The sequence below is a fragment of the Clavelina lepadiformis genome, chromosome 6 (genome assembly GCF_947623445.1).
Source record: "Clavelina lepadiformis chromosome 6, kaClaLepa1.1, whole genome shotgun sequence".
NCBI classification, from domain to species: Eukaryota; Metazoa; Chordata; class Ascidiacea; order Aplousobranchia; family Clavelinidae; genus Clavelina; species Clavelina lepadiformis.
In genome coordinates, this window is record NC_135245.1 from 5306390 (window position 1) to 5324882 (window position 18493).

General features: G+C 34.5%; 2 protein-coding genes across 2 annotated transcripts; both read left to right on the forward strand.

The window, feature by feature from the left end:
- The first annotated feature begins 1745 nt into the window (after positions 1-1745).
- On the forward strand, positions 1746-4551 carry LOC143462184 (cytochrome P450 4A14-like). Its single transcript, XM_076960239.1, has 7 exons — positions 1746-1757; positions 1968-2096; positions 2181-2268; positions 2387-2489; positions 2840-3056; positions 3223-3305; positions 3505-4551. The coding sequence occupies exons 1-7, from the start codon at positions 1746-1748 to the stop codon at positions 3671-3673; spliced, it is 801 nt and encodes a 266-aa protein (XP_076816354.1). The 3' UTR covers positions 3674-4551.
- Positions 4552-5212: 661 nt separating this feature from the next.
- On the forward strand, positions 5213-12364 carry LOC143463153 (cytochrome P450 4F1-like). The gene is made up of 12 exons (XM_076961549.1): positions 5213-5491; positions 6595-6809; positions 6943-7090; positions 7331-7463; positions 7572-7730; positions 8505-8664; positions 8847-8978; positions 9063-9150; positions 9223-9325; positions 9469-9685; positions 9876-9958; positions 10144-12364. Exons 2-12 carry the CDS (start codon positions 6645-6647, stop codon positions 10310-10312), a joined length of 1557 nt encoding a protein of 518 aa, XP_076817664.1. The 5' UTR covers positions 5213-5491; positions 6595-6644; the 3' UTR covers positions 10313-12364.
- Positions 12365-18493: the final 6129 nt, after the last annotated feature.

An 18493-nucleotide genomic window follows, 5' to 3' on the forward strand; every position in this document is an offset into this window, starting at 1 on the left:
ACGCCAGTATTTCAATTGATTGTTTGATAACCTGTTGGTCCTATGCTATCGGTGATGTTTTTTCTTAATGTTTATGATTTTAATTGTCTCAGTGATGACCTCAACAATTGCGATTACTGTTCCTACAACTGGTGATGACTAGGGCAACCAGTTTTTTGACCTAAAAAGTTTAAATTTTGACCTTATTTTGAAAAACGCTATACTGATAGTCTCTACATTGTCTACAGCAACTTTCTAATCTAAAGCTGAATTTAAAATTGACAAAACGCTTTTCTAGTGTTGACTTTTTTTCGTTTCTGCGTATTAAGATTGACAACTTGCAGTTTCAAATGCAATGCCTTCACATCGTGACGTCACCAGACGCGCTGAAAGGCCTTCCCTCTCTTTGTGGCTTTGGTTCTAAGTATAATTTGGGGCACTGGAATTGTTTGCGGTACAAGAAAAGAGAAAAACGGAAGAATAATATTACAAAATGGTTACAAAGTTACAAGTTTAATAGATTTCGACCTAAAAAGAAGACCTAAAGAAACAATTTGACCGTATTTTGACCTAACGTAACATTTTGACTTTATTTAACCTAATAACTTCTATACCACACGTCGTACAAAGCTGAAACTTGTTTTGTACTTGTTTGATAGCATTCTGAGCAGGTTAAAAAAAATTGACCATATTGACTTTTGGTTGCCCTAGTGATGACACTCGCTACGTCAATGATTAACTTACCTCATATGCGCAAGTTTCACACAGCTACGTATTTCATTATAATCAAACCCGCTTGCAAAAACTAATAGAAATAAATTTACTTTAACCTTTGAGGTGGCACCGTTGTTCTACTATTGCTTTTATTATTAACTCTATGTTTTTCCAGCGTTTAAATGTCGCCATACTGGACTTGCCTGACAGTATTTCAGACAAGTAAAGATTTCAAAGGCTTACTTTAACCAGTGGGCTTGGAGCTGCAACTCCATTAGCTCCCACCAATTCACGATTTCGCATACAGTATAACGATATAATTTATTTCGGCAAGTTTGTAATTTTTATATGCTTTTGTTCATGGCATATAGCCTTCGTAACTTTACGTAAGAACATAATAATAAAGACTAACAGTCAACTTTTATATACAACTTGTCCGTCCTATATTCTATCTTTTCGCGTTGCGAAAAAAGTTTTGGTCACATCTTATTGCGAGTAGTTAACAAGAAACAGCTTTGTTAATATAAGTCACTTGCAGTTACAGCAAAAGGGGCAATTTGTAAAACAAGGGTCTTGGTTCCCTTCGTTGCCCAGAAACTTACAGCAGCAATTAATGAACCAAAAGTTTCCAATGTAAAAGATAAAATCATTACTACTGCTGATAATCACTTTCAGACATTAACTGTATGTATTGTATAGCTTACATTACAAGTTAAACATTAGTAGAATGCTCCTTGCCATTATACTAATGCCTTTAACCGCATAATAAACGTTATACTTTTTGTGTATAATAAAACATTTGGTTGAGGTGAGGTGATGACCTTTTTCGAGCAACTTTACTGTTGCTGATAAAAGAGCAAATATTGACAGTGTTAGCTTGCTTAGTGATAAGACCTCGGTTTATCAAACTTTAGTCTTCGAAAATGTTATCAGTATTTCGAGTGGAGACATATTTAAAGTAGGCTTTAACCAAAGCGATTTTTTTATTACAAAGCTTAAACAATTATAGTATATGTATTCAGGGTGATTGTTACACAATCATCCTGAATAAGATGAAAACAGTGGTGGCCCAAACCCTTAAATTTCTACAGCAACCGTTGGCTGTTACTTTGAATTTAAATTTTTTTAGCAAGTTAATGCGTTAAAGTTAATCAGCTAAGTGTTGATAACTAAAAGTTAACCATGGGGTGCCACCGAATTCTGCCATTCCTTAAAATCTTCTAACTACAAGGAATATTTTACGTATTTGAAATGTTTTACCTTCGTGGTTGTAGATCATAGCGGAACGAAGGAAAACTATAGAAAAAAAGTGCGACACGTCAAAATATGAAAACGTTGAAATCATCAAGCAATATGGAGAGAAAAAGCTTCTTGATTTCTTGGACATTCTGCTTCAAACGAAGGTATTGCATAAAAAGATGGTATAGCAAAACATGGCTTCATAAATGTGTATAAGCCACACTGCTGCAAGCACGATTATACTTTAGGACGATGAAGGCAAGGGATTGTCTGATGCCGACATTCGGGATGAAGTTGACACGTTCCTCTTTGAAGGACATGATACAACTGCAAGTGGTACAGTAAAATGTGATGTTTGTTGGTTCCAATACACATTTAGAAGTAATAATATATGGTATATATTGTATAATAATATATATTATATACTGTATATCAGTAACTGCGTATGGTATAGGTATGTCGTGGGCTCGGTATAACCTGGTGAAATATCCTGAGTTTCAAGAGAAATGTCGCAAAGAAGTCATGGCCGTCATTGGTGGAAAAGATAATGTTGAATGGCAAGTATACTTTACAGCTTACAGGCTATAGTGCTATACAGTGTTAAAGTTAGCATCAATTTAAATAATGACAAACACTTTAAAGTTTGCTTGTTCTCTCAAACTTTTGTCTCATGTTGAATATACGCTCTACAGTATACCTTTAGTCGGAAACTTAGACTTAAATTTTGTTTATTTCCCGATGACGTCGTATGGTCGGGCTCGGCTCGAGTTCTCACGAAGGTTTTAAGTCCAAGCTTGGGTTCTCACCAACGCAAGCTGTTTGCTTATTTCCACAAACCTATACGCAAAGATTAACAGATTGACTTTCATTTAAATACCTTAAGTTTTTGTTATGAATTTTCGAGCAGGAATGATCTTCAGAAATTTCCATACTTAACGAAGTTTATTAAAGAGAGTCTCCGCCTATATCCACCGGTAGTGGCTGTAGGTCGAAAATTGGAAAATCCCTTGACAATGCGAAGCAAATTGTTCAAATCAAAAGATGTTGTAATACCCAAGAATTCAAATTTGATATTCAGTATATTTGGGCTGCATAGAAGTGAAAATGTTTGGAAAAATCCAACTGTAAGAAATAGGTTATAACAATATAAAAAACGAGTATTAGTTAGGCCTATGTGGCATAACTTATATCAAGTTTGATTAAGTATTGAACGTAAGCTCAATATAAAATAAAGTATTCGATAAATCATCAACGTTTACTTAACTAATTCATGATATTTCAATTTCATAGATTTTTGATCCTGAGCGATTTTCCAAAGAGGAATGCGCACAACGAGACACTTACGCTTATCTTCCATTTTCAGCTGGCGGCAGGTATATATACTGCAAAGAAACTGAAGTTGAAACCGTGTGTTACCCTATTTATATCTCATAGTCTTCTTTATTACACACTATAAAAGTAAAATAAAAAATAAGGTTTTCTTTATATCATATATATAGTATATATGCATTGAACTAAACGAATTAGTTTGAATGCACGAGCGATAACATGCCAAATCAACAATATACATAGGAACTGTATCGGACAAAACTTCGCAATGAATGAAATGAAAACTGTGCTGGCGCTAACCCTGAAAAGATACCAACTCTATCTAGATGAAGAAACTCCAACACCAATACTACATACCAGAGTGATTTTGCAAAGCAAAGATGGAATTTTTGTTAAAATTAGGCCATTCTAAAACAACTTTGGGAAGTTCACCTTAACGTTTTAATTTATATAAGCTGCAGCACTTAACGTTTTGCAAAAGCTGTCTGTTTTAATTTTAATATGTATACATGTAATTATCAAGAATGGATTTTTTCAGAATTAGTGAAATTTTATGCTAATTAAAGAAATAAACAAGAAAAGAAGGGCATATTTGTGTTTTAGACAATATAAAAATTTGTAATTTTTCGTTTCAGGTAATTTCCTTAGGGGCATGTAATTCCCTCTGCTGCTGTGTTATTCATGTTTACTAGTTTTCATTACAATATCATTTTCATTTGTTTCTCCACGGCTGAATATATTTAAAGAACAACACAGAAACTGAATTGGTAAAAAAAACTTTTCTATAAATAACGTATATACAAACATCAAAGAGTGTTCACACAGTTTTTGAAAAGATATTGCTTGGATGAAGAGACAACAATACGCTTTTTAGCATTTTCAAACATATTTCTTAGAGGTATAGTTACATAGAATTGAAAACAGTGCGTTTGTAAGATGATTTTAGATTTAGTAAACGTTAAATGTTCGATTTTCTTTTAATATTTTTAAAATCAGCAAGTCTTTTTGCAAACATGCTTTTGTAAATTCTAAAGTAATTTATAAGATCTTCAAAAAGTGGCAGGAATTAATCAGTTTTGAAAAATAGAATTTTAAATATTACGTCTGCTTATTTCTATCGTAGAAGCTTCATTCACATACAAAAAAGGTTTTGTGTAAAGTGCTTGCATAGAAAACTTTGTAGTTTGATATATACAAAATTTTACAACTCAATCTTTATCATTTTATATTCAAAAAATATCTACAGGCTAAAGCTATACTGATATATGTGTTCCACTTTTGCAATGCTCAACCGGCTTGACAACATCTTTTAGAAAAAATTTTTCTTTTTTGTATTTTGTTTTACAATTCTGTTGTTTATCGGAAAAATGAAAGCTTATTAACAAATACTTTTAATGAACTTTTAAATATAGGAATACATTTCGGCGTATTTTCATCGTTAATGTATTCGTGCCTTTAAGCGATCGTTTTTTGTCGTAATTGAATTATTGTCACCAACCCTTTTCACATGACGTGTAAGCAAGTCCCGTGCCGTGTAGTAATAGAACTTCAACGGTGAACACGTTTTGAAAATTGAACTCAATGCAACCAAGCATCAAAGCATTGTTCTCACCCTTGACACGCTTCGCTGACCAACCTCGATTCGTTTAAGCTCGCTCTTGTGAAAGGGGCTACTGGTACACTTTTGTTATGCGTAAAGTGTCATTAAATTACAGTAGCTTTAAATAGCTTTAAAAACTGCTATCATGTGATATATGCTGGGTATATGACCGCAGACACGGTAAAAGTAAACAATTATCGTTCCCAAAAGCTAAATGATATGTTTAGCGCACGTGACTCTATGCACCACTGCTAATAAGATAAAAATGATGCAAATATTGACTTTGGTGTAATAATACCTAGCTATTTGGTCTATACTGCAAGGCCTGTAGTGCCCTATAGCTTATTTTGCAAAAATGTCGTAAGCGAAATGACGCGAGCTCTGGTGAACAAAGTGCAATCTTTTATTACAGAAATAAAACAATTTTGATTATAAAGTGCTAATTTACAATTGTTTTTATTAACGTTTTGCTAGAGATTGTTCAGAACTGAAGTGGTAAATAACCTTGTAAAGTTTATTGAGCAATTTTTAATATTCAAATCGTCTCGTTTTACTGGATGGAGTTAATATGTAAGAAGGCCCTTTCAAGGATATGGTAATACTTTACAGACAAGCAAGTGAGAAGTAGAGGTACGTTTTTGCAAGCAAAACTTCATATTTCTCGATATTTATTAAAACAGTAATACTTATCTGCTGATGTCTATAAGGATACGTGCTGACGCTTAGAATCTACAGATATCGTAGGTAATGGTATGTGCTGCGCGTGTCTCCCAACATTTCAATGGTAGGCCTAATGGGTTACATCAGTGTATATTTATTATTTAACCACTAACCATTATAATGTTATGTTTAGATTATATCACTATTAGTATCTTAATTTCAAGGTTTTTTCCTGTTTTCTTTCGTCTACTTCCTATGCATTATGTAAGCTGTGTAGACGTCACAAGAGATTGTCCTTTGGGCCCACTGAAAGTTGAAATTATAAAAATTTTTTGTTCAGCGATTTTCAAATTCGAAGCACATCGTGTGGTATTTCCTCATACGGAAAGTTTTAAAACATATTATCACCATACACAGATTTCAGTTGTACACCAGATTTTCTACTGAAAAGATTAATTTAACTGACTTGTATTAAATAAGTTTGGTTTTCATAGCCACATTAGCTGGAATCAGCAGTACAATATTATTACTATATTTCATGCACGTTTTAGTCCCATGTGTTGCAAGCTTTATCAGATTTCCCGTACATTACATGAAACCATATTAACAACTATACCGGTTATGTCCAACCCGCGGGCCGCATGCTGCCCTTTTGGAGGTTTTGTGCGACCCTGGTGTTGGTATCGTTGTATATGTAAAGTGTATGTGTATGAAATAGGCATGAAGGTGTGCCATTGATCATTATTTTATTCATATACAAATTGCTTGGGCGTTAGAACATTCGTTATTGTGCGTGTTGTTAGTGCTGTACTTGTGTGGTTAGTAGTGTAAGTAAGTTATTCGTGGTGGCAATGTGCGGCCCGAATTGAACTAATGTCGTTATGTTTTGCCCACTACGGTATTACGGTTGCACATAGCTGAACTATACAGTACTGTAGCACTTTTTTGTTCTTACCTAGCCAACGACCAAAAGTATGTGAATGAATAGGCTATGCTATAGGAATGTGAATGCATGAGTTTTTCTGTAATACGCCACAGGTCTTTTACATTTTTGTTGAACATTATTGTTTCAGAAAAATTGTAAGATATTGATTGTTTAGTGCTCAAACTGTGTGCCATCGTTATGCTGCTCTCGGTGGTTCTGCTAGAATTGTTTGCGGCTGTTGTGACGCTTTATTTCGCATTTAATATGCTAACACCACTGATTAAAAGTTATAAAAATGCAAAAAGCCTCGATGTAGTGGCAAAAGGTCCGAAGACGCACTGGTTCTTCGGACATGTTGGTCAGGTTAGTAGTCATGTGCATTACAGGTCACAGGTTATTGTCACACCAATAGCTGCTGCTCTATCTAAGATATACAAAAGTTGTTTTGTGACAAAATACTTTCAACGGTTTTCTTACTGTACAACCCGTTTTGTAGTTTGGCAAAACAAGTCAAGAAAGATTGAAAAAGCTTACAGAGTTAGCGCAGAGCTTTCCCGCATTATTCAATGTTTGGAGAGGACCGGTGTTTTCAGCAATTTTGATGTATCACCCGGATCCAGCAAGGTCCTTCGTTACCAGTGGAGGTTTTTAATATTTTCTTTGTCTTCGTTAAAATACCAGCTAATACTGTACTACTTTTTATATGTCCATATATACGTATACGTGATCAGATTACGCAATGTAAAAAACATTATTTTGTGCTAATATTGCGCAATTATCGCAATAACCTCTTTAAAGTGCGTCTGAACTTTTTGCATACTATAGGTGAAATTAGACATTTCGTTTGCTTTGTCTTGACTGGTTGTCTTCTAATGTTTTTATAGCCCCTAAAGATGACTTTGGATACCGCTTTTTAAAGCCTTGGCTGGGCGATGGATTGCTGATCAGTAAAGGAAAGAAATGGCAAAGAAATCGTCATCTGCTTACACCTGCCTTTCACTTTAGTATTTTAAAACCGTACGTATTACGGTACTTAGAACTTTGATTCTGCAAGCAAGCCAAATGTGTAGTTTGTGTTGTTTGTAAGTACCGTCTTTCGAGCATAAGTATGGCTTTTTGCTACAGATATACCGAAATATACAATCAGTCCTGTCGAGTAATGTTGGATAAATGGGCCGACTGCGTCGGAAAACCGTTGGAGGTTCATGATCCAATCAGTTTGATGGCGTTGGATACGATGATACAATGCGCAATGTCGTCACGTACGAACTGCCAAAATGTAAAGTAAGAAATTGCGAAACTGGATAGTTTACATTCTTTCGGCAATCCTACAGTTTTTATGCCTTAGTAATAAACTAATATTTATGATATAATTAAACTTGCTTGTTGTTTGAGCTGTTTTCAGCATAGTCCTTGAATGAGAAGTTTACCTGACCGAAATTAAAGTAACTAAACAAGCCTGATGTCTTCTAGTCCTATGTACTGTATGTACAGTATATATATATACTATAACTTAGTCATAGTGCCTATAGTGCACTCTTTGCTCGCTTCCCTAAGAAATGCGGTCAACTACCTCAAACCTTTATAAAATCAGTATTTTTTTGTTATATGGACCGTGCAAAGTTACAAAATCATGCGGGGATAGATTTATAACCCACAAAATTTAAGCTACTATAGAATTAAAATCTGTTATAATAAAAGTTTTCACCGGTTAGTCGCTGGTGTTTTTTTACCAAACGACGAATGTTTTTTGAGAAATGGTGCTTATGTTTAGATTAAAGTTCATTTTACCTCCGCGATTAGTTCATACGACATCGTAGTAAAAAATTTGCTCATCAAAATTGAAAGCAAGCACAGGTTACATTTTTATAACGACGCCATAAAGATTATTCAGTTAAGTTATTACCAATTTGTTTCGCCCCACGCCTACTATTTATTAGTTGGTACGAAGCTGCTGGGGCTATACTGTTCTTTTGATTTCCTATTTTTATATACAGTATTATCATTAGTATTACTATTATACAATGCAACTTAAACAAAAACACCGATTATTTTCAGAGGTAAACACCCGTACATTAAAGCAATTCGTGAGTTGGCTGAGTGTGTTGGACAAAGAACACAAAATCCTTTTTATTTTTTCGACTGGATTTATTTTTTAACCCCGGCTGGTCGTAGGTTTTCCAAAGCAGCAGATATAGCTCATAAACATGCAGAAACGGTATGAATTTTTATTAAATTTATAGCTTTTACAGTTGTTTTAATTTATAGCAAATATTAAAAACTGAAATGTGTTTAAGCCTAGAGTGGTTTTAATACCAGCCTATAGCCTATATGGGCTACACAGGCGTATACGTCAAACTCTGTGCACATAGAAGTATTTTATTTAGCTTATTGTTTTAGATTATAGCTGAACGGCGAAAGGCTTTGGAAGACCTCAAAGCGTGCAAATCGAAATATGAAAATGTGAAAAACAATTGCCAGTATGGCGGAAAGAAGCTTATGGATTTTTTGGATATTCTGCTGCAGGCGAGAGTATGACCAAGGCAGTTAAAGTTTTGTAAGCAACCAAAAGTCTGTATGAGTGTGAACATGACCACTGCACGCAATACATTTTAGGATGACCAGGGCCAAGGATTGTCTGATGCTGAAATTAGGGATGAAGTTGACACGTTTTTATTTGAAGGGCACGAAACAACTGCCCGCGGTAAACATTGAATCGGAATTGATATTTGTTGAAACTTAAGATTTGACTTTACATTGTGATTTATGCTTCTAGGTATGGCTTGGGCTACGTATAACCTTGCTAAATATCCAGAATTTCAAAAGAAATGTCGCGAAGAAGTTATGTCCGTCATTGGTGAAAAGGAAAATGTAGAATGGTATAGTAAAACCTAATCAATAAAAAAATAAAAACATATACAATATAAACAATATAAATAAGTTACATGTATTTTTCAATTTTACATATATTGTAGCAAGTGTTTTTATAACTAAATGCAGAATTTGTTAAATTTTCTAACAGGGATGACCTTCAAAAGTTTCCGTACTTAACAAAGTTTATCAAAGAAAGTCTTCGCTTGTATCCACCCGTGGTGTTTATAGGACGAAAGCTGAATACTGCCTTGACGGTGCGAAGTGACGTTTTCAAAACAAAAGAAGTTGTCATTCCTGAAAATTCAAATTTGAGTTTTAATTTATTTTGCCTACACAGAAATGAACACATATGGAAAAATCCTACAGTAAGAATACTATTGCAAAGTTCTTGCTGAAACGTATGATAAATTCAAATGCATTATTCTTTGTAGTTTTTTACCATGACTTTGGATGGTGTTTTTTTAATCATTGTCTATATACCAACATGACGAGACACTACAAAGATATAGAGCAAGCAGATATATAGGCTTGTACTTTGATTGGTCTGAATTTTAGATTTTTGATCCTGAACGATTCAGCCAAGAAGAATGCGCAAAACGAGATTCATACGCTTATCTTCCATTTTCAGCTGGTAGCAGGTAGGCTATTATCTTGAAGCTCTGCATTATTTGTATTTCTGATAAGATTATTTTTGTGTACGAGATCACCTTAGAAGTATTTACATTGTTTACACTAAAAAGCTTAGAAATAAAGAAAGAATTTGAATTTTTCATTATGATGATCGTATATTTTTGACTTACGCTAATATGTAAATCTGTTGCAGAAATTGTATTGGGCAAAACTTTGCAATGAATGAAATGAAAACAGTGCTGGCTCAGATATTGAAGAGATATGAACTCTATTTGGATGAAGAAACCCCAATGCCGATAGTAGAAACCAGAGTTATTCTGCAAAGGAAAGATGGGATTTACGTTAAAATTAAACCAATGTAAAATATTTTGAATCTAATCGGTATTACCCGGTCTTTTATGATTTCAATTGAAAGTTATGTTATCTCGAAAAGAAATCAACGAATAAAATCAATTTTAAATATATTTTCTCAAACTATTTTTTAACGTTACAGTAATATCCCGCTTAAGCTCGCACCCGTTTATGTTTGCATCCTGGTTAAGTTCGCAAAAATTTATTACAAAATCTAGATTCAACTTTTTCAGTAGTTTATCATGTCATCAAAAACATGTCAATTTGTGATAAAAAAAAAGTTAAAAAATAGTTTCACTACAGTTCACAATTTATTAAACATATCATGAATCGTTAGTTGATGCATATTTGAACATATTATTTACAAACTGCGTCTGTTGTACATGCAAAAAAGATTAACCTAACTTCAATTGAGGCATCCATCGTTAACTTTAGTCACGGCATCCATCAGTCTTGAATGGATACTGATTAGCGCCTTCAGTTTTGCTGATATATACATTACATAATAATACGTCTGTTGCATAGCTACTGTATTTACAACACCATAATTGCTAAATTCGCAGTTTGCACAAACTGCTCAGATTCAAGTCGTCAACTTAACCGAGATCTTACTGTATAGACTTCCCATCTAGAAACTATAACAGTGTCTTAAAAGTATTTGATTCCAGCATTTTATTGATACATATAGTAATGCATAAAGCTAAAAGCAAATGAAGGCTAAAACTCTTTTACATTTATGGGCGCGTAAGTTATGAATACTGGTGTCGTACAAAGTCTGTTTAATTTTGCGTCGTTGGTAAACAACAACATAGGTGTATAAACTATGTGACGGTTGTAAGAGTGGCAATAGAGTTCGATGTGTTTGGTGGCCATGTTGTTACAGACCTTATACTGTTACAGGGTCTTTGTATAGTTACTATAGGTTTATGGTACGTGCTGTGTTGTACGTATTAAACCATCAGTATTTTGTCATTTTTTTTCTTCATTCAACACTCAAATCGACAAACGATCTTAGGTTCAATTTATTGTTCAGTTAATTCATGAAGTGTTTCATGTGATTATTCTTTATCAGTTCCACAAATCGACCAAGTTACAATAGAATTTGCAATGGACAAAACATAGTTAGCTTCTTTATTGAGAACACAAAGTTGGGACGTAACCTTATATCAAAAAGAGTGCAATAAAATCCTCAGAGTTAGTTTGAAATAGCCTGAACACACCAGTATTTCAATTGATTGTTTTGATAACCTGTTGGTCCTATGCTATCGGTGATGTTTTTTATTAATATTTATGATTTTAATTGTCCCAGTGATGATCTCAACAATTGCGATTACTGTTAATGATTAGCTTACCTCATATGCGTAAGTTTCACTCAGCTACGTATTTCATCATAATCAAACCCGCTTGCAAAAACTAATAGAAATAAATTTACTTTAGCCTTTGAGGTGACACCGTTGTTCTACTATTGCTTTTATTATTAACTCTATGTTTTTCCAGCGTTTAAATGTCGCCATACTGGACTTGCCTGACAGTATTTCAGACAAGTAAAGATTTCAAAGGCTTACTTTAACCAGTGGACTTGGAGCTGCAACTCCATTAGCTCCCACCAATTCACGATTTCGCATACAGTATAACGATATAATTTATTTCAGCAAGTTTGTGATTTTGATATGCTGTTGTTCATGGCATATAGCCTTCATAACTTTACGTAAGAACATAATAATAAAGACTAACAGTCAACTTTTATATACAACTTGTCCGTCCTATATTCTATCTTTTCGCGTTGCGAAAAAAGTTTTGGTCACATCTTATTGCGAGTAGTTACCAAGAAACAGCTTTGTTAATATAAGTCACTTGCAGTTACAGCAAAAGGGGCAATTTGTAAAACAAGGGTCTTGGTTCCCTTTATTGCCCAGAAATTTACAGCAGCAATTAATGAACCAAAAGCTTCCAATGTAAAAGATAAAATCATTACTACTGCTGATAATCACTTTCAGACATTAACTGTATGTATTGTATAGCTTACATTACAAGTTAAACATTAGTAGAATGCTCCTTGCCATTATACTAATGCCTTTAACCGCATAATAAACGTTATACTTTTTGTGTATAATAAAACATTTGGTTGAGGTGAGGTGATGACCTTTTTCGAGCAACCTTACTGTTGCTGATAAAAGAGCAAATATTGACAGTGTTAGCTTGCTTAGTGATAAGACCTCGGTTTATCAAACTTTAGTCTTCGAAAATGTTATCAGTATTTCGAGTGGAGACATATTTAAAGTAGGCTTTAACCAAAGCGATTTTTTTATTACAAAGCTTAAACAATTATAGTATATGTATTCAGGGTGATTGTTACACAATCATCCTGAATAAGATGAAAACAGTGGTGGCCCAAACCCTTAAAAGATACCGGCTCTATTTGGATAAAGAAACTCGAACACCCATTCTGCAGGCAAGATTAACTTTACAAACCAAAGATGGAATTTGCATTAAAATCAAACCAGATTGAGTTTAACTTGATGTTGCAGAGCAGAGTATTGATTTTATACTTACATTTTAATTTGTTTCGGTATTACATAATAGCACTCAAACACGTTCTTTAGCACGCTAAAAGGACGTTCTTTCATGAATTTTCGCATGCAAACTTGTCTTAAACTTTGCTGTTAACAATAATTGCTGACCACCTAAGCTCTAAGTTGTAGATTGATATTGTAAGCACTCATTTTGTGTCCCATTTAAAGTTTGCTTAAATTTTTCTTATACATTTCATGTAGCCTGTTTTTTGAATTATAAGAACCATGACATGCCACTTGTTTGATGTCCTTTTTCACTGCTTTTATAACACCATGATTCCATGTTTAGGTTATGTTTATAGCTACACAGTTATGAAGTTTTACTTTATTTCCAACGATTTATGAAGTCTTGTTATGTTCAGCTCACTCCTATTCTATTTACTGATATCTTATCTCATTTATATCGTTTTTACCTATTAAAGATACAGTATTACCCTAATACATTATACAAAGCTATCTTATCGAAGTTCAAAGGTGTATTATATTAAATTTTAATATTGTGAAAAAAGTGTGAGTTAAGTTTTTTTTTACTTTTGACTTCTACTGTATTCACTATCTCGCATATATATTCTTTCTTACCTATTAAAGATACAGTATTACAGTGGTCAAACATTTCTTGTAAAAATTTAGTTTCAAAAGTGTATTATTTTAATATTGTGATAAAAGTGTGGACAAAGTTTTGTTTTTAACATTTTGCTGTTATATTATTTGGTCACATATTTCTTTATTTGAGTGATAAGCTTTTGTAGTGAAAAATAAGAACTCGCAAATTCTTTTGTTGTTAAATCTTTTCCCAGCGATTTCAAATGCTCCAGTACTAGTTTGAAAGGCCAATGTAACAAAGTATTGGCAACAGTAGCCTACAACATCCAAGCACGAAATTTGGTTACCAGTTACCACTACCATGATTAGGCTACTTTCCTCAGTTGGGCTGGTTGTGTCTTTTAGATCTGAATGATACGCACAAACAAAAGTGCTGTATTAGTGTTACAATGCTGTGAACCAAAACCAACTTAGTGTGGCGAGTGGGCTCGCCTGCTACTTGATAATTTCCAAAGAGATGCGGCCGACTCAAACCTGGGTAGTTGGTGCTAATGGTCGGTTATATACACTAAAGCTGCGTAGACTTTGTGTTTACGGTGCCATCTCAAAGTGTTAGTGGCAAGCGAACATTTATCATCTACATTTAATAAAAAGTACCGAACTACTTTTTTCAAGAAATTGTAGTCGATCCCGGTACTCGATATTTTTCAACATGATTATTTCAAGGTTTCAGAAAACATGTTTTTCAAATTATGATTTTAATGAAATCTTTATGTTAACTTTTTCCGTTTGTTGTTCTTTTTTAATCTACAGATGTCTATCAAAGCTGCAAGAAGTGAGGCCACATATGTTTTGACCTAATGGTCGAGGAACCTGCTGCTGGACCCGAATTGGTGAAAAAATTGCACTTGGAACAGCGTTACTGGTACCGTTACTGATGGTACTTTCAAAGTACCGACTACCCATCTCTGCATACCTTACCAAACCTCCACGATGACGTCAGTTCAAAGTTAAAAGCAAAGGTTCTTGCAAGCAGATGTTTTGTCAACAAACAGATACGATTTCTGCAGAAACAGCAACTTTCCTTTCAAAAGTTCTTTTTTGTAAAACGTATTATAGGATGTCTATATTTTATATTGCAGCTTTCAGGTTTCTACAAAAAAAAGACAAACGCAATGAACCGTGGACAACAATTTGATTGTGTGAGAGTAAAATTTGAAAAAGCGGGAAACTCAACTTTTGTTGAAGTTCTAGGCTAGGATACGGATTAACCTCGGCTCCTGGGGTCTTGGTCTAAATCTAATCGACTATTTTTCATTGTGTGCTTCATTAGTTTAGTTCTTCTTTCAGCTTTGGACTTTGCGTTTAGATGCTATTACTTACCGTCTACGTACTTTGTAAATATTTAAAGGATGTCAGATCAATGGTGTATGATCAGGGCCGGATTTAGATCATGAGAGGCCCTTTAGGCGGCAGTTAGGCCCCTTATTTTATTTTTGAAGTCAGATTCGACTGTACGTGCAAAGCAACCAATGTTCTTAAAAAAAACAAGACACTATTTGCATGTTCTTAATTTTGGGATGTCTTTGGTACAAAATGGTATACCAAGGTGTCAAAATGCCCAAAAGACGAACCCCTGCCCTAAAAATAAGACGCAAGGTTCTCTAAAGCAATTAAAGCGGCATCAATCCCAAACTTCGAAATTGAATTTCGAGGCCCCTGGACTTTGAGGCCCTAGGCTTCAACCTGCGTAGCCTATTGATAAATCCGGCACTGTGTATGATAGGCTAGCATTGGTGACCATACTTTGTTTTTTTTTCTCTTTTTATTCTTTAAATTTTTTAGTGAGATACAAGCGCAGCATTGGCCTACTCCTACTGGCAGATTATAAAATGTGTAAGTAGCACCATATTTCCCTGTTGTTCGGCGCAGAATTGCCGTTTTGCCCTATATCCTATATAGAATCATTACATAAAATATACATGAAATAGAATACTGTGAGTGTTTTTGTTTGACCAGTTCACAACGAGGTTAGCACCACATATCATAATTGATATGAACATATACAAGTTTGGCACAAAGGCTGATGAACCTCCTGCATGCAGGTTCCACACTTTTCACTATGGCCTGTAACTCAAGCAAGATCTAATTGCGGAATGGAACCCAGTTCATATTCAAAAATTTCATGTCTAGCCGCGCTAGTTTAGTTATCATGCCTACCACCTTCATCATGCATTAAGTTTTTGCTAATATGCCATTTTGCTTGATCTATTGTACTATTTAACGCAATTAATTAATGAGTGCGTAGGACATAATGATAGCAAGCACTGCATTGCAGTGTTCTTTTGTTAGTACAAAATATCTTTCAAACACATGTTTTTTGTACTAAAATGGTGACAGGCCCTCATCACTCTTGTGATGTGTAATTTTGAGTGTAGATGACGATGTTTGTTACCACCATGGTTCTCAAACTTTTATAACTCATGACCCAATTTCACCTTTTCAGGTGAAATCACGACCCATCTTGATCAGTGATCACACAGAGTAATTGCATTTAACAAAAATGGAAATAGTCTATATTGTTGTCCTTTTGCTATATGTTATGTATCATAATTGGACGAATGGGCTTATTTATTGTCTGGAAGTAGTTAATACATTTTTCAGTGCTGGACAAATCACAAGCATGTTAATGTTCATGACTAGTCTAATTCTGTTTTTAATCTAATCCTTTTTAACAGCAATCATTGTGCACATGGCTGTTCAGTCGGAGTCGAAGGATTTTTAAGTCGTTGGAATCAGGGTCTGTAAAATTGTCTTGACTCCAACTAATGATGACCTCTTAAATGTGGTTTGGATTATCTTCTTATTATAATGTACAGCATTTTGTTTCACTAACACTACTTTCAATCTTGACTTTAAACAACTAATGAAAGATCACCTAACACTGTCATAACGTTATTATTACGTTTTTTGACCGTTGTTAGGGAAATTGTAGAGGAGTCGGAGTCATGGCACCAAAAAAAGGAGTCGGAAAGTAGTCAAAGGTTTTTGGTATCGATTCCACAGCCTTAATTATGCAGGTCACATTGTGTACTTGCTTGCAAAGATAAGTGAACGGTTAAGAGTGGACATCAGCGATTTGACGGCATTTTTGATAACTCACTGTATAGTCGATACATTTATCCAAAATGTGTGCAGTGAGTTAAATTTACCAACGGCATGTTTAGGATTGTGTCAAAAGGGGAGCAAAAGTTTTTTAAACTAGGGTCTAAAACTCCCGTGTTTGTCTTCTCGTCCCAAACATTGCTTTAACATGTCTTGAAATGAAATTTTCTTGTCATATTTATATGTACAATACCGGCTAATTTATATTGTACACTTTGTATAGTGATTTAAGACCATATAAAACAATTTTGAATTAAGTAGGCTACCCGGAAATAGACTCACAGGATTGCCACTGGTTAATGTTTTCTCCAAACTAAAAAACAAATTAACTTTTTGAAATTTAAAGGCATACTTGGCAGTTGGCACCCAACAAAACACCCTCGGTTTGAGAGCCACTGGTTTACCATAATCTTATTGCTCTTCTTTACTTTTGCACTCTCGTATCGGGATTGAGTATTGACGAATTATCTTGCCACAGTATCTTTCTATTACCTCATAACTCCCTCCCATTCAGGTCTTCATTAGGGAGTGCAAAAGTAAAAGAGACCTAACTCACTTGATGGTTTAATGACTTGTTTTAATAGAATTTTGTGTTAGTGTATTTATGTTGCTTTTGACTTAATGCAAATATTGGTTTATGAAGATGTGTGGCAGTCTTTTTTTCAGTGCCTGCGTCCAACCATCTATATAAATTCAAACATGTTACTTGACCCAGTAGCTTTATTACCAGCACATAAGAAAGACTAATCACCAGCATACACGCTAAGAAAACACAATAAGTCTACAGCTCGTTAAGCTTTTATTTTTTTAATTTCAGACAACTCATTTAGACCAGGGTGGTCCAACTTTTGGTCTTGCTACAAAATTAATGAATGGGGTTCCTTAGGCCGAGACAAGTTACTTTTAATAGGTTAATGCTATTTAACTTATTTTTCTTTGTTTATCCGTTGGCATTTTTGTTAATTTTCTTGTGGCTTTTGTTGCTAGCCAGATCACTGAAACTGGTAGAGCAGTGGTTCCCAAACTTTATCTACTTGTGTACCATTTTTTTGGTTCATGCAGCGTTCTCGTACCACCTACATTGTAGGTGGTCCGACAAAACTTCAGAATTCAAAAATAAAAAATGATAGGCCAAATGTTTACTAAACGCTCGTGAATATTAAACAAAAATTAGTCGAACTTTTACCGCCCTCGCTACAGTGCTACAGCATAACTAAGGTATTACAAAAACTGACTTCAAGGATTTGTTACGTAGTAATTAATGACGTTGTGTTTCGTTACAAAGAAACCCTGTTTTACAATCCAATGCGTCAATTCCCTAAGGAATTAGTATTCAGTAGGGAATAAAGCATGAAATTCCACGCTCTGCCTAATTTATGTGAATTAAAATAATGCCGACGACAATAAAAGTTTTTGTGATCGTTTGGTGTGAACTTGATAAGTTGCTCGCGTACCACCTGGAAGATCTTCGTGTACCACTAGTGGTACGCGTACCATAGTTTGGGAACCACTGTGGTAGTGCATTGACAGTGGTGGTTTTGAGTACTGTAGTACAAGGAATAACACACAAGGCCTAATAAGTTCAAAAAGGGCTTAAGCAGAAAGGAACCATCACCAATGTTAGGTCATGCAAATATTTTTTATGCCAAAAATAAACCTAAACAGGCTTTAAAAAATGAAGGACAAAAAAAACACAGATTGAATGAACAACTAATCAAGTTCTTGGCGTTATGTAAAAAAATGCTGTATTGCCCTACCAGTACGTTACCTCAAGACAGTTTTAAAAGTTAATGCCGAGTGATACACTAAAGTAATGACTAATGAGTAAGATGTCATGGGCTTGATGGACAGGAATATTGAGCAGAAAAGGGAAAGATACATGAATTTAAATTTTTAGCCTCCTCATTCACA

What these genes read in the sequence shown, in the direction of transcription:
- LOC143462184 (XM_076960239.1), top strand. An exon ending in ACATTCTGCTTCAAACGAAG is followed by an intron (nt 2,097 to 2,180) that starts GTATTGCATAAA and finishes ATTATACTTTAG; the next exon opens with GACGATGAAGGCAAGGGATT. An exon ending in ACATGATACAACTGCAAGTG is followed by an intron (nt 2,269 to 2,386) that starts GTACAGTAAAAT and finishes CGTATGGTATAG; the next exon opens with GTATGTCGTGGGCTCGGTAT.
- LOC143463153 (XM_076961549.1), top strand. Translation starts at nt 6,645, where the DNA reads ATGCTGCTCTCGGTGGTTCTGCTAGAATTGTTTGCGGCTGTTGTGACG. An exon ending in CACTTTAGTATTTTAAAACC is followed by an intron (nt 7,464 to 7,571) that starts GTACGTATTACG and finishes TTTTTGCTACAG; the next exon opens with ATATACCGAAATATACAATC. An exon ending in ACGAACTGCCAAAATGTAAA is followed by an intron (nt 7,731 to 8,504) that starts GTAAGAAATTGC and finishes GATTATTTTCAG; the next exon opens with AGGTAAACACCCGTACATTA.